Below are 21,638 nucleotides of genomic sequence, written 5' to 3' on the forward strand. Positions count from 1 at the left end.
GATCTTCTCAAAGAAAAAGCATTGGAAGACATCAGGGTGGCATCTGTCCATAACAAGAGAACTCATTTTTCTGTTCAGGCATTTCTATGAGCAATTTAAGGGTCCATTCCCACAGATGATGAATCTGAGCTAACAGAGTAGCAATCATTTCAGTAGCTCAGTGTTCTGCCCTGCTTATGACTGTAGCAGAACATTTTCCTCTTCCTGGTCAGCAGTCTTTTTTCACTGGGAGCCCAATGCTGCGTCTCTTACAGAATTCTGTGGTTGTGTTCTCAATCATTTCATAGTGCTCTTCCTCCTGAATCTGAGTTATCTATACAGCTTTTCAAAGATATAAATCAGTATTTCTAACACCAGTTATCATCTCTTGTGCAGTGTTTTCAGTTTCTATTTAAATTACTAGTTGAGCACAGCCTTGCCATTATTTTTTTTTTCTTTTTATATCCTGAGAATTTGTATTGAGGCAGCCTATGATATTTTTAAGATTGTTCATTTGCATTTGTATTTACAGTTGTTTCTGTTGCTGCAAAAGCATGAAATATTGCTAATTCAAATGAGCAGTCAAGGCCATGTGCCATTTTCAGTGAACTATAGGCACAGAATAGAAAATATAAGTTAAATTAAACAGATCTATTATTCTCACAAATTACTTTATTTTTTTAATCCTCTTTCTGTTAGCTATTCCCTGCTGGACATTGTAGTAAATGTTATGGACCGTGCTTTGAAGTCGTTACAGTGTGTAGTTGTGAATCAGTAACAGGAATAAGATACATTTCCTACTGATTTATGATCTGCTTGCTTTTGTCCTCTCGTGTTTGCACTTCCACCATTCTGGTGATTTACTGTGCAGCCTTGGTGAGAGGGTGGATCCATTGACATCACCACACCAATCTTATTTGGCTTTTTGTAGGATCTCAGTGTCTGTTCTCTGCAGCCCTTGCACAGAGCAGCACTTGGATTTCTGAGCTTGGTTGTTAAGACAACCACTCTGGCACTCTGTGGTTTATGTTGGGTGACAGAAATGGCATCTCATGGCAGGGTTTCAAGACATTCCTGGGAGTGTTGTTTGTTGTTGTTGATTTGTTGTATTTTGTTTTGTTTGTTTTCTGTCAAACCTTTAACACTCTGCTCGGTTCCAACTCTTCATTGTCAGGTTTTGGCCCTGTGCTTGTTTTGCTGGTTAGTACAGCAAGCTGTAGAACAAGACTTTCATAAACTCCTATTCTTCCATTTAGTGATTAATCTTTGAATTGCTCACGTTGGCTGGACTCTCCCTTGCTAGTGATGCATACCTCCTCCTCTGAATAAAGATATATCAGAGCCACTTTGTCTAGAACCACCAGGCTTACTTTTATATTGAATGATTATACCTATTCTTTAAATGTGTGCTGTGTTGCATCCTTTTCATATTGCTGGGTATCTTTCCTAACAGACGTGTTCACTTTTGGGGCCATGCTTAGATCGCTTGAGGGTTGAATCTAAGAACAGAGAAGAAAATGTTATCTATTGTCTTCATCCTGTGCTTAGAGTTAGGGCTGCATTAAAAGTAATGAACTAAATTACCTGAGAACTTCTTCACTAAGTCGCTTGCTGTTGAGGAGCTAATTCCTGATGGTAACTACTGCTGGAAGACACAAGGTATTTCCTTCTTCTTAAAGGAAAGTTACACAGGAGGGATGAAACATGCTTCTGTTTTTTCAATATGAATTCTGGCTTTAGTTTATCTTTCTCTAGTTGCAACAAATTCATGTATTGCTCTTTTGTTTTCCAGTGAGCTTAGTTTCTGTTCCTGTAAGTAGTTTTGGTAAATTCATGCTTAAATTAAAAATTGGAGGTCAGGTGATACAACAGTACAAGCAGGAGCGATGTCCGAGGTGCATGGCGGAGTGTTCGCGTTGCTGCTACACTGCACAGTTCTGAGGTGGGAATGCTGTGGGTAGCGCTGAGTTTTCAAATAAGACTGAACATACAATGCTAAAACTTGATCTAAGTGAGGCTAAGTGTCCAGTTTCCACCGCTGTACCCATTTCTCACTTATAATTTTCTTGGAAAAATACTTTTTTTTTTTTTTACTAAGTCTGGTAAACATATTGCAGTTCTGTGCACAAATCATGACATAAATAGATTTTTGCCTTGAATTTTACAGGCAAGTATGGATGAAAATAAATTCTTCTACTTCTTGATTACTGTATCATAACATTACAAGACTCACAATGGAACTTTTAAAGGAAATCTGCACATCTTTTTGCTGCTGTTTGTTTTTCGCCATTTGAAGCTCACTGAGCTTGGCAAAAAGTCCCTTGGGATTTTGTCAAATACTGAATTGTTTGTATCAGCCAACATGGCTCTTTTCATGGACTTTTTTGCTTGTTTGTTTGTTTTAAGAATGTCACCGACTGTGTCAGCAGAGTTCTTGGAAAAAGCTTTTTTAGTTATGTTGTGCTCCCTCTGCTGACTCTGCAGCAACAGAACACGAAGGAGTTCAGGTCCTACACTATGGAGTGGTTTGCTGGATTTGAGAACCTGGAGACCACACCAGCATTGTTTTAATGAATTAAATGGAATCAGTCCAAGAGCGTTAAGTTATTCTTTACAATATAGAAAAAAATTGACATGTTTTGGCTTATCTAAAACTATTTGGATAAATAGTGCCTTTGTTTTATGCAAATTTTCTTGTTAGGTAAAGTCCACTATACAGACAGATACTTTAAATGACAAATATATTGTTTTCATGAGTAAAGAGACTCAGACTCAGGTTAAAGCCTGATTGCACTTAGACATAATCATGGATATAAAAAATGTATAGAGCAATACGATCCCTACTGAAAGAAACTACAGTTTGAATAAACATACGAGGTGAGAAAGAAAATAACATCTTGCCTCCTCTGAACATGTAGAGAACTGAGACAGAGAGCATGGAGTGGTAATTTTTACTCTCCAGGACAAAGCAGGTGCAGTAAGATGATGCAAGTTTTCACTAAATAACCAGAAGAAAAATTAATAAAAGGCTATCTCTTTTTAATCTGTCTCTTAATAGAATTCATGACTATTTACACCTTCCAGAAACATTGGTAAGTTACTTTTTGAGCACAGTGTATCACAAAATCAGACCATATGCCTCCTATTTAGGACCTGAAAACAGCACTGGTCAAAATGTTGGCTTAATCTATTTATGCATTGCCAATAGGATTTCTGTGTCAGAGGCAATGAAAAAACTGAGTTATTGAAAGGGAAATGTGATTCCTTTATTGCAGGATGGTCCTTGTTCTTCTTACAGTCCATCACAGCAATTCCTTCACAAGAGATTAATGAAGTTCTCTAAATTAAGTGGATGTGACACCATCGTTTATTTTGAGGTATACACAAAGCATGTCATTGTTATGTAGATAAATTAAACATACAGGGATATGAAGCTGATCCTTCACTATCTCTATTTTTTCTTAAAAGTTCGGAATGGTTTTATGATCTTGACCAATTCATACATGAAGTTAATTCAGAGATGGTCTGCACCTGCTCTAATTAAATTAATTAGCAAGGTTCTCATTACATTCAGCAGAACCTGCATATTAATTTATTTGATAAACTCTATGAGACATTTATATCAGAGATGAAATTCAAACTATAGCATGAAATGTGTTTTTAACTTAAGAAAAAACCACAAACCTTATACACATAGCGTTAATTATTGTATATGTTCATATTTATTTTGGGCCTGTAGTATTATTATGCCATTGTCTTGATTTTAGCTCAAAGCTGAGATGCAGCAGCTTTTCTCTTTTTTGTTCTTGATTTTCTGCATCTCGTGTTACACTAGGATGTTTTGTTTGTTTCACTGAATACCTAGAGGGTCACATTTTGGTACTTTAGTCTGGAAAAAGCGTGCCTAGAATGCAGAGCAACAGGCCTTTCAGGTTAACTGAGCACAGGTAGTCCTTATGGCAAAGAGAAGGCTGTGATCCAGGATGCTTTTCATACCGTGATGGTCTCTGACACTGTATTCTGTGCTTTTCTATTAAAAAAATGCACTGAAGAGTTTCCTTATGAATTGGAAATCAGTTCAACTTGAGATTTCTACTGAGTGACACAGTTCTCACAGCACTCTGATAAGGCTAAGCTAACATAGTGGCTGATGGTTTATACAATTACTAGCTAAGGTCACGTGCCTTCTTTTACTTCCTTATAGACAGTAGTTACCTGTTGGTTGTGTGAGATTAAGTGCATATGATGGGAGTTATAGCAACTAGAATCACCTCTCAGTTCTTAAAGTTAGCTCAACAGCATTTTCTTTCAGTCTGTGGTTGTTGTTTTTTTTTTTCTTGATGAAATATTAAATCATATTCTTTGGCTTTATGTGAGTGACATCTCTGCTTGTTTTCTGCACAATCTTCTCTTGGCTGAGGATGATTTTTTTACACATGGAAATCTTTTAATCCAACTTAATGTTTTGATTACCTGAATTTCACATGGGCATCTGTGAATTTTATGGAGTTCTTCATAAGTTTGTTGGGACTAACTAACTGAGATGGGACTTATGCTTGGATGTTTGGTTTTTGTTGTTTGAGGATACCAATTGAACATTATGTTGCGAAGGAAAATGTTGGCATTCACCTTTTCAAGGGGAAGAAAAAGAAGATATACAACAAAAGTTAGGTAAAGTTTCATACAAATGAGAAATATTTTGAAAACAAACTATTAAACACAGTAACAGCTTAACGTTTCAGTTTGCAGTAACGTAAGAATAAAATCGGCACGTATCTTTTCATTCCTCTAATATTTATAATACAAATCAGACAATATTGGAAAAACTCATTTTCTTCCACTGAGGTGGTGAATTGTATTAAATTTAGCAGGATGTTTATGATTCAGCTAAGACCAGTCATATGTGAAGAAGATTAGAACTTCAAATCTGTGCTGAAATGGTCTGATTTTATATCCAAAACAGAATTCTTATAATTTTGAAATGCTTATGAATATTATTGGTTTGGGGATCATTAGTGCCTTACTGTTTTGCTGTACAAAGAAATTATATATTATGTGCATTGTGATCCAGAAATAAACAAATAGAGATTTACGTAGCTAAGGTTAATAGTTTTCAGTGGAAGAAAAGCAGTTAATGTACATGCAAATCTCTGTGTTAATTAAATCCTACTTATGTCAGTCATTTTAGCATGCTAGACTCATCTGTTCAATGAAATCTTCAGATTTACACCATTGTGTGTGTATGTATATGTATTTTCATGTATGCATGGTGCAATTATGAGGTATGCAAGTGACCATCTTAGAGAACATGAAGGTTTTTAATTTTGTCTATCTTACAAAAAATGAAAAGTATGCATTTTTTCTAGTAAAATCATTTAACAAAACCATTTTTAATCATCTGAAGAAATGGTATTTACTTACCATAGGATGTTAACCTCTGGAAGGAGTGGAGTTCAGTCTTTATCCTTATTTCATTAAGGTTAGCATGTGAATCTGTATATCCTATCTACTGGCTTTGGAGAGGTAGATAGTTAGCTGACTGTTAGGGTAACCTAGCCAGAAGTTCACCATTAAACACTGTTTGCTTTACAGAACTCTACTTTATCAGGCACGTAGTGATAGCAGTGGCAGTGTGAAGGAACTGTGGGTTGCCCTCCTGTTCTGTGAGGGAGAGTGTGTGTGATGTGGAGCATGTGCTACAGCAGGAACACTTGTGTTCTCACTGCAGGTAGTCTTACCTGAATTTCCAGCCACTGATGTCAGTGTTCAAGGTTGTGCTGTGAGCCCTAAGAGGAGGAAGAATTATGGTGGCTTTCCTGAGGAAAGAATAAGAGAACCACAAGCATGTCTGGCCATTACCATCTTGGCACTTCAGCACAGTTGATAGGGGAGGATGGTCACTGTTGTACCTACTTATCTCCCTGTCAAAACAAAGGATCATCTCAAAGTAACAGAGCAGGTCTCTTCCATTACATTCATTTCATAACGGTTTTGGAACTGTTGCAGTTTTGACTAATTCCAAATAGAGCAAATCAAATAAGTTTCTGTCATCTAAATGTTAAAAGCTATTTACCTGATGGATCTGAAGTCCAAATTAAACAGCCAAAGTGACCAAGTTATTTTAGTTCCATAATCTCTATCCTATTTTTAGATTAAATGTCCTTCTTATGAATCATAAAAAACTGAATATGAATGCTTGTTACGAATCAGTTTGAGGAATATGAATTTTTTCATAGTTGAAATATGTTTAAATCAATGATTTTTGGTTGATCTGCCTGTCAGATAAGCATCTGACTCAGATAAACATTTTATAACTCAATCTAAATTTATTCAATTTGCCAAAGATTTTCACAGGTTGAAGCTTTTTGTTTATGGCTCTCAGGTTCTGCATAAACATATATGGGATTTAAGAAGTTACAGAGTAATTTTCCTCGAGCCTCGCATTTAAGATTCTGGTATAAAAGTTTTGATGCACTTGACCAACTAAGGATTTCACAGTAAAACTATAATTATTTAATACCAACTACAATTTTTTTTTCTTGATATATAAAAAAAAAACAACTTTAGTATTTAGATGTTATTGTGAGATGCAGTTAAGGTCAGTCGAATTGACCTCTGTAAAAATGGTGAGCAGTTTGTTTCCAGTGGTACTTTAATTTCACATAATTGATTATTTTTTTTTCTTAATAACTTGCGTGCCTACTAAAGAACACTCGTGTTCCACAAAATGATCTATAAAAATGAATTTGTGTTTCACCTGAACACTCACGACTTTTTTCCTCATGTATTTTTTGCCAGTTATTCACTTGACTGCTCTGTTATTCTGTGAATTCTCTAACTGTCTCTGCTGCCTTTTGAAGTACGGATCAGGTCATTCTAGTAGCACACCTATGACTTGCTATTCTGTTCCAAGGCTAACCTGAGCACTGGATGCCAACAAAATGTCATTTGTTTTATGATGTGTATGATGTTAGGGCCTGTGTAGGAAGTACCTCAAAGCTGTATTAGCTGTTCAGTATTATCCAGGCAATATTCCTAGACTATGGTGAAAAACTCAAGCCGAATGATGGAGACAAGACTTTCCCCTAAAGCCTACACCTGAATGTTGATTTGCATCTTGGCCCTTTGGGCACTAGGCAATTAAGCCTCACTTGGGCTCAAACACATTACAGAAGTAAGTAGTATCTTTACAAAGCCTGTTTCTTTTTTGTTTTCAGAGATTACAATGGTTGACACAGAAATGCCGTTTTGGCCCGTTAATTTTGGAATTAGCCCAGTGGATCTGTCTGCGATGGATGATCATATGCATTCCTTTGACATAAAGCCATTTACCACTGTTGATTTTTCAAGCATTTCTTCTCCACACTATGAAGATATACCTCTTGGAAGAGCTGATCAAACAAGCATTGATTATAAATATGACATCAAGCTCCAGGATTGCCAAAGTATGTTTTTTATTTTTCTATATTTCTTTGTGCTCACATTTGCTTCATTCTCTAGAAATTGTACCACCACCAATTGGATGGATTCAGATGCCTAAATGCACAGATTATAAATCCAAAAATCAGCAGATATTCATGTGATATTATGATACGGCAACCTTCACTCTTCTAGAGTAGCCTCTAGTGACTACACAAGTTGTCATATAGTAACACCCAGCATATGTAACATATTAATTAATAATAAATTGAGCAACAGGCTAAGAAGCTGATGAAATGGAAATATTGGCTGCTACTGTGTTTGTAAAACTTTTATCAGTCTTCCTAATGCATACATAACCTCAAAGATTTGTGACATAGTATTTTTTTTTATAGTACAAAACACCAGCATCTTTCCCCAGTTATGTAAAGATAGTACACAGAATTCTTCTTTACAGGAAAAAAGAAAAGTAGTCTACTCTGAAATAAAAGTTGCTATTGCATTCCTACTCATAGTAAGAAGTCAGATTGCTGTGTCTGGAACTTTCTTAAAGATCCACTGAGTCTATTTAAATCTGACATCACTTTTGTAGGAATCGTTCGTGAAATTCTGGCTAGGAGGATTATACTATTTAGTTTTGGTAATAGAAGTACACAGTACCTGGTTCTCTCTGAGTTATTTATGAAGTGAATTAAAATACACTTGTACTGCTAATAATTTATTTCTCTTTTGCTTGATTAGAAAATCCCGTGGTATTTTCATAACAAACAAGAGAGTTGATTAGCTAAATCATTAGGCATGCTAAATGCTCACGGTCTTAGTGAGCTAACTTTCCTCTTCCTTTTTTCCTCTGGTTTCTGTAGAAAAGAAGACTTCCCAGTTTACGTAGTGTAGCCAAACAGAAAACAAAACGTTCATGTTATGGTAATACTGCACCTGTCATGTAATTCCTGAAGTGTGATTTGATGTAATGTTATAGTGTCAATTGTCCCAGCTTTCTTCTTTGACCAGCAGTGATTGATTTAAATATATCATATTTGGTTGTTTGAGCTTATCAATATTACAAAGTGCTTTCACAATAATTAGAAATGTTGGGAAGATTCATCTCTAGTCTGCATCCTAGGAGGGAGATAAATTTCATTAAATATACAAATTATTCACTGTGTGTTTATTGTATAGGTGTGTTTTCATGAGATTAGATCTGCAGTAGTTCTGAATACCTTAAGTAACCTAATTGGGTACTGAGAAAAGGAGTAAGACAATTTGAGTATGAGGTCTTCATGTGCAAATTTTACACATCTATAGTAAAATCATTCTGCACTACAAAGCTGGAAAGTGAATTTGTGATATGATTCCCATATGCCTCTTCAAGGCTTTCAGCTTACACACTATCAGTGAAATAGCTGCATACAACTTCCATTTCCTTTGTTTCCTACCATCATTTTGTATTACAAAGCATGCCTATGAATCTGGCTGTGTTTACTGTGATTGTTTCTGATTCTTCCTTGCTGCTTCTTCTACCATATATTTAATCGCACTTTGAATTATTCATTTAAATCTTCTCTATATGCAGGTGCAATCAAAATGGAGCCTCCTTCTCCACCCTATTTTTCTGAAAAAGTGCAGTTATACAATAAACCACATGAGGAGTCTTCCAACTCATTTATGGCTATTGAATGTCGTGTGTGTGGGGACAAGGCCTCTGGATTTCATTATGGAGTGCATGCATGTGAAGGTTGTAAGGTAAGTTGTCACAAATGTGTTTTCTCTGAAGATTTAATACTATTTTCATTTAAATAAGTTTGCAGTCTTTTAAATTGTTTCATACACACTACATATACTGTAGTAAGTGGCAGTCTTAACATGTTTGTTTTTGTCACTTATGTTACTGATCTATTTAAAATCTTTGTGCACTTCTATTTTTGTTAATTATAGAGTTATGTTCCTTTCTTGCTGTCTTGGAGATCACTGGATCTCCATGAATTTGAATTCATAAAGCAAGCTTATTTTGAATTTCAAACCTCAATACTCTAAGCAATTTAAAATTCAAACTCTATTGTTAAGACTCATTAGAGTTCCTGTACCCAATTTACACATTCTAGGTGACTAGAGAATAGTCCAATGAAATTAGAGAATGTGGCTATCCACTTTAAAACACCACTGACTTCTTTTGATGGTTTTTAGTGTCTATAATAAATAAAGGAAAGTGAAAATTGATTGTCCTCAAGAATGAGAAGATAAGAACCAGAGAAAGAAATTACATTAAATTCATTGAGTTAAAAAAAAAATTAAAAATACGCATTTTAAATTCAGGTTGTTGCTATTTTCAATAATCCTGAGGATGTTGAAGTGATAGTAAAAACCCAGTGCAGACCTGAACTAAAATTTTGAGCGCTGAATTAGAAATATATATAAAGCAGTGAGTGTGTTGTTGATTGGCTTACATTACAGCAAACCATATGCACATGAATCAATATTATGCTTTTATTATTGTATTTATTCTGTATTTATAACTGTTAGAATGAACTGAGGAAAAATTGAGATAATCTTTATTCATCACTTATTGTTGGTTTCAAAAAGTACTTTTAGACTATCAAAAGACAGAACTGTGAATTTCCATAATGATATCCATCCTTGTAAGACCTCATAAGATTTCAGTTTAATAATTACCACGACTTTGGTATCAAGTTTCTGGTTTTATTCACATGCCTGTGTACTTTGCAAACTTGTAAAATCCAAACAACAGGATCAAACTAGGAAATAAAATCTTGAAGATAGAACCCAGAAATACACATTGCAAAATTAGGATAGCACGGTGCCAACAAAAAGAAATAGAATAGCCACTTCTCCCATGAGCCCTAAAAGGAGCCTTACTTCTCTTCTTCAGTTTCACTGTTTCTGTAGGATTGTCAATTTGTGATAATACCATCCTTTCAACCCTATTCATTCCCGTTAGTTTTCATAGATTTTTATTTTCTAGACTATTACCCATGTCAAGGTGGGCTGAAAATGGCTAATAAGTTTAGAATGGGAGCATGCTGCTATGCAGATATGAACACACGAGCATTGCTTTCTTCAGAAATCTGTCTAATACAAATTTAGACTCAGTGTGCATGCAGAAATGTGCTTTGTATGCCTATACAGAATTGAGACAGTGACGTTGTGTGTTTAATGTCCTTTTACATGTTTTTATGTTTGTTACAGGGCTTTTTTCGAAGAACAATCAGATTAAAACTTATTTATGACAGGTGTGATCTTAATTGTCGCATCCATAAGAAAAGCAGAAATAAATGTCAATACTGCAGATTTCAGAAATGTCTTGCAGTTGGAATGTCACATAATGGTAAGTATATACAGCATATTATAAAACAGTAGTGCTTGTTTTCAAAAATAACATGAAGCATGTATCTGTTTACTGAGTTTGATGCTCTGATGTTTTGAGCCTTCTGTTTCTTTATACCAGACACTGTAGAAATAGGTATCAGAGAGACTGCCCATGTGTTTAGTAGAGTATGTAAACAATTGGAGATTAATTAACATAAAAATCAGATAGGTAAAGATTTGCACTTGTCACTGTATACACAGTATAACCAGTGTGTTGATTTTGCTCTCTGTCATTCTTGCTTATTTCACATATTCCTAATGTAATTTTTTTTTTCAGCTCATGGTCAAGCTGGTAACCATAGCTCAGTACCCCTTTGAAAACTGAACTTAGTTATGAAATATGGAGTAGAAAGTTTATCAAAAGTTTATGAATAACAGCACCTTAAATTTGATGCACAAGATGCTTATCCAGGGCAGTCAGCATTGCTGAGTTCACTTTTCCTTGGAACACAACATACTTTGAACAAATGGGCCATATGCTGTACTGTTTTTTTTTTTAAAAAAAGAAATAAAATAAAAATAAAAAAACAACTGTCCTCCTCCTCCCGTAGGATACCCACATCTGGGCATAGATTCCAATGTGTGGTAAGTAGGAGTATAGTGTTTCTTAGCATGCTCATTCAGCTGTTGGCCTCTCATCATATAGTGTGTATAGCTGTTATTCCTTTGTACTATACATTGTCTGACCTCCCATCATACAGAGGGTAAACATCCTCTCCCATCTGTAAACTGTAAGCAGCATTTCCATTTTGTATATGTTCTAGTCTTTGCTTGCAAAGCTGTATGCAATCGTGTATGGTTCTGTGATTGCCCTCTTTACAGTAGGAAAAGCAGTGAGCATTAAGCGTATCGCTATGCTGCTCTCTTGTATACAATATAGAAGAAAATCTCTGAATTTTAAAATTAACAAATCAATTCATTTAGAAATACTTACTTATGAATGTTTAGACAGAAAGATAGAAATGATGAAGATTCTTTGCTGCCTTGCATTGGCAAAGCTTAGTAGAAACAGGAATTAAATGTCATAACATGGAGACTTATGTTATTCAAAGGGTAAAGAATTGCAAACATGACTGGGAAAATAATTTTTGTGGTTTTTTGTTTTTTGGGCTTTTTTGAACTTCCATTATTTTCACTATTAAAAAAAAATTACAGAAATGAGTGCACTGTCCCCAAGAGGAAGGCTTAACTGTGATTTGTGATGTTAGTGCACACAGTGAATGTAAATAGAGACGGGAAATGTTTTGCCAATAGAAAATATGGTTTTCCAACCCTGGGATGCAACAGTAGCTCTTAAAAATAAAACTAATTTTGAAATGCTACTGTGGGTATTTTTATAGTGATTCAAGACTGTTCTGTTATTATTATTTTTTTTTCAAGGTGAATGCCAGATTCTCTCATAAACTAGCAACATGGTTTCCATTTATATCAATGTGAACCATGTGCAGCCCCATCAAAAAGGGGAACGTTGAGATCATCATCTCTGCCTTAGCAATGCGAAGGGCCCAGGAATAATTCTCACCAGCTAATTCTTCTTGGACAGCCACAGCAAGGAAGAAGCATTGGCACCTGCAGAGATCATGGTTGTGAGGAACAGGAGAGGGGAATAGCTTTGTCATTTTTTCCCAGGGCTTAAAAGAATGCTTTCATTGACTTTTACCATGAATTTACTTACCAAGGAGTTATTAGTGCTTACCTTCAAGTGTTAGCTTCTACATTTGTGTTTTTTGCCTGCTCCGGTAACATCAGATCGTATGAAGCAGAACCCTCCTCCTCCATCATTTATAAACAAACACATATCTAAAAAATAAGTAAGATTTGCCTTTGAAGACAGAAGTCTCCATAAAGAAACGTGCAGAAGCACAACACTGAATGTTGTGAATGGCACCGAGACAGATTCTAATGTTACATTTACAGCTTTAAGTTGGACAATTTGGATAGTGAAACTATCTGATTTTTAAATGCTTGGAATCAGAATGTGGATTCCTTGCCTGAGGGTTCCTCTCTGGCTGTCTTTGCATAGACACATTATTGCAGAATGAATAGTTAGGGCACTTAAAAAAAAACTGGGGGGGGGGGGAAGAGGGGGGAAAATGCAAGGAGAGGCTGAGCAGCTAACAGCCACATTTTTTCATGTATAAATGCTACATACCACTTAGCTGAAGGTTAAGAAAGACAGTAGTGTTCTCATGCTTTGGATATTGTTTTCCTTTCCTTCTCTAACCACAGTGCTGCTCTGTGTTTAACCCTCAGTTGCTCAGATTGCATTCTGAAATACCACTCAGCAGAACTTTCATTCTTTTATTTTAGAAATGTTACTAGGTTTGTGTTTTTTTTTTTTTTTCCTCTGGCATTTAAAGATATTATTTATATCAAGCCACACAGTGTACTGAGAGAGCACACATGACAATGTATCTTTATTGTCACTTCTGGGAGTAAAGAAGTAGATGGTAAAAGCAGTCACAGGAGGGAGGGAGAAGCAGTAAAGAGGGAAGGTCCTGTGACTCACCTAACAGAACCCTGAAATTTTCCTCAGCAATCAGAAGTGCTGTGAACTCCTCTTACCCACTCTGTGAACTCCTCTTTTTCTGCTTAACTTCCACAAGTATTGCCAATCCTTCCTACTTCTCATCTCAACCCAAATTCCACTGCTGTTTCCCACATTCCCTCTGTAAACCCACTGACCTCTCCTTGACTTTATCTCAGTCCCCTGAAAACAACGACTTCTCCAAAACAAAACTACTAGGCTTGTACCACAAAATTGAATTTTGACCCAGATTTTGCCTGCTATGATAATAAAAACTGAACAATCTACTGTAATTAGTATAGTATTTATAAAATATACTTTAAATGTTGAAGAACATACTTATATTTTAAAACTATGTTTTTGCCTGTCAAATTATAAGTTAGAAATTTTTGATTCACAACTTTCTAACTTTTTGTTATTAACAAATCATTAAATTTAAAATATACTTTTGGATCCTAGTGACCTTTTGTTTAGGAAAATTTATGAATTTCATCACATTTTATCATTTCTGTGACACAGGGACAGCATCTAAAGGTGAATCACTTCTATTATTAAATCTTAAAAATATACATTTAGAAAAAAATGTAGGAATGACAGATTGCTAATAAACATACAATCCACCACCTAAAAATCTCTACATATTTTTAAAAGTTGCATAGCATACTTTATTCCAAGTTTGTTTTTCACACGCTAAACACAACAAAGTATGAGATATTCCTGAGGTATTTAATTATTGGTGAATTTTATTATGTGAAAGTCTGATATGATGACAAGCATTAAGCTAGACCCTAAAGATGAATTAGTGTGGAATACTGTAAAAGCCTGTTATCTTCTAGGGAAAGTAAATTCACTATTTGAAAAGACTTGATTCTATCAGTTGAATGTCAGCTCTACTGATTTTAGTGGCTGTTTTGTTGAACTGATGGATAGTGCTGCTCAAGTGGGTTGTTAAAGCAACAACGGATGAGATAGTCTCCCTATACCATTTTTATTTGCTACTTAAAAAAAAAAAAACACCACAATAAAGAGTAGTTTAGATTGATTTAACATTTGACATAATAGCTTTCAATAGCATGTATAAGCTTTGTTGTATCTGAATGCAGCATTCAGACATTCAAGAATAGAAGCTAATGCTTAGAACTTAGTTCACTGTTCTGCAGTATGTGCTAATTTTCTTCCAAAGCAATCCTGACATTTTAGCAAAATGAACTTAAAATGATCTTTTTTTCTTTTTATAGAGAAGAGATGAATCTGGTACTTTAGGCAAGTTGGCATCATGATGCTGTATGCTAAACCTATGCCAAATATTCCTTAAAAATACATGCCAAATTTATATGCAGCTTTTTTCATGTATCAATTGATAGTTCTCCACTGTGTCAGTGAGATTGAACTCCAAAATAGATTATACATGAATGTGTGAGTTATCTTACACCAATGAAATTTACTGGGCTTTGTACCTGCATATGTAAAAATTAGACATGTGAAAACGAAAAATTAGGTATGATTCCAACAAGGAACAGTATTGGAAAAAAACCAGCATAGCAAGAAAAAAATAATTAGTTTTTGTAGCACTTTTCATATTGAGGTCTCTAAGCATTTCCTATGCAAGTATCATCATCACAAGGCAAATAAGAATAAATGTTAAATTAAAGAGGACATCTGCCTAGAACTATTAAGAGTATACAAATGTATGACAAACTCCAAGTTAATCTGTAAATTAACCGAAATAATTTTATATTAGCACTAGGGCTCATCACACATACTATTCAAAGGTAATTTGTTGCCCTTTGTTGGTCATGGATGAGTGCATCATTCTAGAACACCCTAAGTTAATTTTCTGTAAGGAAAATAAATCCAGTGTAAGTTGTCTTTTATTATAATTCTGTTATTGTAAAGTTTTAATGGATAATTACCAACAATTTGCTATTTAGTAATATCAACTTGCTAGCATGAATAACTGTAATTGACTTTCCAAGAGGCAAGACAAAACTATACACAGAATTCAGGTTATATGGTAAGGGGCATATGTAGAAAATCATAGTAAACATACTATGCTGTCCTTTGACACTCAGAACTCATAGTAAGCCTGTTTCATGCTACACTATCTGTGCAACAGTAGATAGATACAGTTATGTGGAAAATTGCCATAAGATTTTAAAAAAAGAAACTACTGCCCACCCTCCCACCCCCAAATTTTGAAAACATAGATACGTACTTAGGAAAAAAAAAAGTTGCTAGCCTATGTCTGAATTTCCAGCAAGATGTTTGTTACCAGCCCTTATTCTTGAAAAGAATAAGGTATACGTCTTCATTATTCTCTAATAACAAAACAGCATCTAGTTTGAAAATCCTCAATCATTTCAATAAAATCTAACAGTACTATTTCAGTGATCAGTGCCACAGTTGGTGGATACACTATGCTATATCATCAAGAATTTTCTAGTAAGGATTTAACTCTTTTAATTAAAAGAGGAGGAAAGAAGAAGGTGGGGGGAAAAAAAAAATCTATTGTTTTCAATGCCTTGGGGAAGTATAAAAATTATTTTAGAGCTAAGTTAATATTAAATCATAGGAAGGGGAAGCAATATACCATCTTTTTTTTTTTTTTTTTTTTTTTTTTAATCCCTTGTTTTATTCCCTTATTTGTACAAAATAACTGTGGTGAAAGGGGACCTTGCCAGGGAGATTCTAGATTCTGAGCTTCTGCAAACCCTGAATTTCCAGAACAGAATCATGTTACACCAGAATCATGTTTCATACTATTTAGTCAGGCTCCATTTCTGTAGTATTTTAAGAGTTACTATGCTTACAGTGTAAGTTTATAGAATTCATATCAGACTGTTAAGTATGCATGATTTATTATAAACGTAAAGGTATTATATATGATGCTGTAAGCTTATTTCATGTAAAATTTCAGAACAGTCTATCATAGTTTATTATAACAAAATACTTTTCTAGCCAAAAGCACCTAGCTCCTGGTAGAATTATGAAGTCTTTCAAAGGACATGTTTCTTTTTTTTTGTTTTAGAGTTGTTAAGTGTTTGTTGTGTATTAAGAAGTCCTTAGGTCACACTCAACATATTTCAGGGAGTGATGAGCATTTTAAAGACATAAGCAACTCATCTCTTTTTTTTTTTTATTTATTAACAGTCCTTTATATGAGGCTAATATTTGCCTTGCTTCACTTTCCAAATTAAAAGTTCACTGTAATAGTCCAACAATTCTTGCTAGACTTCACTGAAGACGTTAGTTTGCAAGTTCTTCTTAAAAAGACAACTACGAGGAGCTGAATCTATTGCCAGTACACCAATCAGAAGCATCAAAGTATTGAGGCTTTTCTATTGATGAAGCTGTTCCAAATACACGTTTGAAGAGTGGTCCAATCTGAATCGTAGAATAATCTAAGTTGGAAAAGACCTCAAAAGATTTATCAGGGCTTTTGAGCCGTTCTAGTATGTCATTTAAAGAAGTTCATCATTTTCTGTAAATGGTTTACTGTTAGCATCGAGGTGGACTGGCAGTGATGTCTCACTGAAAAGTAGCTGATTAGTAGTTAGTAGCTGATTAAGAGTGCTCAGTATTCCTTAGAGGAGAGGAAAAAGTGCAGTGGTAGGTACTATCTAAAATTATCAGTACTATCAGTTGGCAATCATTCAAAATTTCCCTCATAAAAAGCAATAAGCAACAGATATTTACAGGAAAAAAATAAATCACTGTTAATTTGGTCCTACTGGACTAAGTTTTGTTTCAGACATTTTCATTCTCATAAATAAGCAATAAGAATACCCTCAGAAATGAAACATACAGCTTGCATCACTCAGAGACCAAGTTTACTGGAAGAGAAAGTAGAGTAGTAAAAAACAAACAGAAAAAACCCACTGATATAAAAGAATTGATCCATAAATACAGTAAATGCTATGTTTTAAATATAATTATTTATTATTGGAAAAGGTATCCTTTTTTTCATCAACACACTGCAAGCATCCTGCAAGCAGGAAAGTAGCTGACAATTTCCAAAATAAACATCCCTAGTGTAATGGTGTGCATGACCTTAGGAACAACTTGTTCTTATCTAGGGAAGGCATTAAGCATTGAAAAAATATTAATAATATTTCTCTTTCCTCCTGCAGCTAAAAATGCAAACCTTTATTTCTTCCTTCTGTTTTTTTTTGTTGTTGTTGTTGTTGTTTTGATGCTCTGTTTTGTTTTGTTTTTTTTTCTACTGTAAAATAAGTCCTGTTTACTGAAATACCATATAATAAATCAGTCTTGATCTTGATGGTTCATTTGGACTATTTTCTAAGCCCATCTCTGTAAGTATAAACAGTGACTTGACTATTATGTACATAGAGGTAAAACTGAGAGGTTTACAGCCAACCCTACAGATATGTAAAGGAATTGAGATCATACAACCAGTGGAAACCTTTGCTGTTCTTACAGTACAACAATCACATACAGTTGTGATGAAGAACTCAGGCTTTTCATAGTTTTTACTCCCTGTACTTATTTTTTTCTCATTCTTTAACTATTTTGGTAATATTTTAAATCACTTTATACATTAAGCTCAATTGAACTATTTAGGAATTCATTCCTGCAAGGCATGTGAGTGTTTTGTTTCTAAATGAAGAACCTGAGATCTGTGTGGTGATTTGCCCAAAACAATCCAAAGCTGAACAGTAGTTTCTATCCTGAATAAACTGAATTTTAATATCTTAAAGACTCCTTATATTTGATTTAGGTTGTAGGTAGAATCAGTGGTTTTCTCTAACTCAGACTGTCCAATGGACTGGCAATAATTCTTGCGTTTCAGAGCATGATATTGAAATAGAACTATTTGGGCACGTGTTATTTTCCTTTTGAGATTGGTTTGTTTACCTATCTTTGAAGCACTTTAGTATTTGCCTATATTATTGGAGAGAAAAGTCTTCCTCTTTTTTGTCTATGTATTGTTTTAAGAAAAAAATTGAGTAACTTGTAATAAAAGGTGACAGGAAAATAAAAATATCCATTTGTGGGTGCAACTGTAGCTATGGTAATTACTTGTCATCTTCTTCAGCCATCAGGTTTGGGCGAATGCCACAGGCGGAGAAGGAGAAGCTCTTGGCAGAGATTTCCAGCGACATCGACCAGTTAAATCCTGAATCTGCTGATCTGCGAGCGCTTGCCAAGCATTTGTATGACTCATACATAAAGTCCTTCCCTCTGACCAAAGCCAAGGCAAGGGCGATCTTGACAGGAAAGACGACAGACAAATCAGTTAGTTCCCTCTGTTTTCTTTTTTTTTTTTCCTTTTGAGTAAATGATTTACCACATTGACAACACATCTTTAAAAAGAAAAAAAAAAGAAAAAAAAAAAAATTTGCTGTTGGCAGTTGCATGTTTCAAGCTGAGTCTGAAACACAGGAAATGTTTTTAGATAGGATAAGTAAACATCATTTGAAAAAACTCCAAGTCCACCTAATAAAATACTTGAAACCGGTACAAGAATTTGAAGGTCATCTTAACCTTTTTGTATTCTCTGATCCATTCTTCCCGTTTTTCTTCTCCTTTACCAGAGGTTATCTTCCACACTATCTGTTTTAAGTGGCTATCTAGCTGTCAGCAATTGGTTGCTATACTATTCAAGCATCCATATTGTAGCATGTTATCATAGAATATTATCACTGCTGGCAATATTCTTTCTCAGAAGTGTCAAGTGATTCACAATGCGAATAGCATCATAGGCTCTAACTATAATGTTTATTCTTATGATACTCTGATGACTTCCTGTATTTAACTAGATGATCATGGATCAGTATTCTGTGCTAGTGCAAGTTGAATTTTAGGAGAATGCACACAAAAATCATTGACATAGAGAAAATTCATGGGTTCCTTTGGGAACTTCGCTGTCAGTACTTAACAGCCTTTTGTCAGTGGGAAGAAGGATGAATAAGATCTGATGATTGTGGTAGATTTTTTTTTTTCAATTTTATCACTATTGTGGTAACTAAAGATCAAAATGACATATCCCAAACTAGTAACTCTTAGTTTAGTGTATTTTCTAAAGTGAATAGCAGAAATTTTATTGCCAGGGTTTCAACAGACTCTATTTAATTTTCTTCACAAATTTCAAAGGTAGGAAAAGGTATTTCATTTTGTCCTTCTAAGGACTTCTGGAATCATAATTTGAATGTAGTTTCTAGTTTGGTTGCAGCCAAAAAAAAAAAAAAAAAAAAATCCACTTTAGCTATAGCAGACATTTTCAGTTTGAGTAACTGATCATTATGGTGTGTATGAAGTTTGAACTGTTGTCATTTATTTATCCTGCAGAAAGCTGATATGCTAAGTCTACTTCATGATCATTACTTTTTCAGAGTCTTTCCACTGCTTCCCTCTCTTTATCAGAAACATAGATTACTGGAAAAGAATTAACATAGCAGTTTAATTTATTTGCATTCTCTATGTTTTTGGAATAGGAAACATACTGCAAGTGGTGCACATAATTGTATATCTTGTTAACTGCCCTTCATCCTCCTTCTTTCTGTATTGTGCACTTGAACTACTCCTTGTTCATCATAAGCTTCATACTGTGCCATAGTGATTATATGTGCAATTGGCACATGAAATAGGAGGGAAGAAAGATCAGCCACAGATGGACATTCATCAGGCACAAGAAATTCCTCTAAGTGGGTATCATGGCAAAAAAAAAAAAAAAAAAAAAAAAAAAAAAAAAAAAAGCCAGCATAATGATTGAGCTAAAATACAAAACTGTGACATCTACCACCCCTCCCTCTCTTCCTAGAAAAGGTGTGTTGGAGTTCTGTGTTCAAATGACTGACCACTTTCACAGCCTCTGTCTGCAGAACTGTGGGAGTAGTAAACTCTAACTGCTGGTGGGTAGTAGTAAGCATCTTTGGGCAGTATCATGCACACTCAAAAGAGAGTAGCTATTTGCAGTTATAAAAATTCCATAAGAGTTTAGCTCTGAATAGACTTAAAAACTGATTTAATGAATTTGAAATAGAATTAGTTAATGGAAACTCCTGCAGTTCTGAGAGGATACTGCTGACTGTGTATAGAATGGTGTGGGTTATTTTTTAAATCTCTTCTGCAGCTTGAAGTGAATATAGAAAAGAATGAGCACTCACGTGAATAAGGCATTAAAATCAGTGATGATGAAGGATCTTAAATTAAAAAACAAGTCTCTAGTCCAGTTTTGTAATTCCTTGCATTTTAATTAGGCATGTTAACAAAGCTGTTAATATCAGATGTTTGGTCAGTGCAGCATGAACCATTTAATCATTAGCCCTCTAAGGAAAGATTCTTCAGGCAATTTCAAGGAATCCTCAATTAACCACTTATTTAAAATCAGAGGATACCTCTATATTCTGAAAAAGACTGTTTCCAGATCCTAACAAAAGTTTTCTTGGCATTACTTTTTTAATCTTCATTTTCAAAATTCTTAATTTTCAAAATTGATTTATTCCAAATGAATTTATTTCCCAGTCAGACTCATTCTTGTGTTCTGAATTGTGCTGTTGCAGTTTGTGTCATGGTATTTGTTTTCTTCCCCTACTGACAATTATTTTTAAGCTTATTTACATCCTAACTATGTTTGTGTATGTTTGGTGGCCCTGCTAGGCAGGGGGGTTGGAACTACATGATCCTTGAGGTCCCTTCCAACCCAGGTGATTCTGTGATTCTGTGATTCTAACCTTGTGATTTTTAAAGCGGTTAACGGCAAAAGGTTAAGTTTATCAGATAACTAATGCCTTTAATTCTGTATTCAAGTTCAGTGCTTCAAGTTTTATCCTTCTATAACCATAAAAAGAACCTAACAGCATGTGAAGTATTTAAAGTGGGAATATAGTGTCTCTCCACAAAAATAAACTGTATCATCAGAAGTGCAGACATTTTGCCAAACACTTACTAGTTAGATTTGGTATAAACCAGTAAAATTCAGGTAAGGGGAGTAACATTTTCACTTTGTGTGAATGGGTATTTGGAGCTTTGAATTATAGTGTTACAGAACTTCTGTAAAATGGGAGGAAAAAAAAAAAAAAACAGGGCAAAAAATCATGAATATTGTAAATGTTGTTACCTCCTTTACCTCCCACTCCTCCAGATAAGAAAAGTGTCACCCAAAGTCCTATTTTTAACGTGTCGATTTACAGAACACGATAAGTCCGTAAGAATTACTTATCCTTTCTGTATATCATTTTAACATTATGAGAACATTTGCTTTAATAGGATTATAAAGATTTAACCCAAAAGTGACTACTCCTGATGCACTGCCCAGGTATTTCTAAGTGTTTTCTGATGAGTTATTCCTCAGTATGTTACTCCAATT

At 34.7% G+C, this 21,638-nt stretch overlaps 1 protein-coding gene across 3 annotated transcripts in view; it reads left to right on the top strand.

Annotated features, from left to right (window-relative positions):
• The window catches only part of PPARG (peroxisome proliferator activated receptor gamma), a 53,011-nt gene that overhangs the window by 23,204 nt on the left and 8,169 nt on the right, over window positions 1–21,638 (top strand). For 2 of the 3 annotated variants that reach the window (XM_052679046.1, XM_052679045.1), the window contains exons 2-5: window positions 7,197–7,424; window positions 8,972–9,141; window positions 10,603–10,741; window positions 18,366–18,565. In XM_052679046.1, coding sequence (XP_052535006.1) covers window positions 7,205–7,424; window positions 8,972–9,141; window positions 10,603–10,741; window positions 18,366–18,565 — 729 coding nt within the window. In that variant the 5' untranslated portion in view covers window positions 7,197–7,204. Of the gene's footprint in view, window positions 1–4,562; window positions 4,651–7,196; window positions 7,425–8,971; window positions 9,142–10,602; window positions 10,742–18,365; window positions 18,566–21,638 lie in introns of those variants that run through there. The other variant, XM_052679047.1, reaches the window with a different exon arrangement.

Source organism: Tympanuchus pallidicinctus, unplaced genomic scaffold (assembly GCF_026119805.1).
Source record: "Tympanuchus pallidicinctus isolate F22 unplaced genomic scaffold, pur_lepc_1.0 scaffold17, whole genome shotgun sequence".
In the NCBI taxonomy this organism is placed as follows: Eukaryota; Metazoa; Chordata; class Aves; order Galliformes; family Phasianidae; genus Tympanuchus; species Tympanuchus pallidicinctus.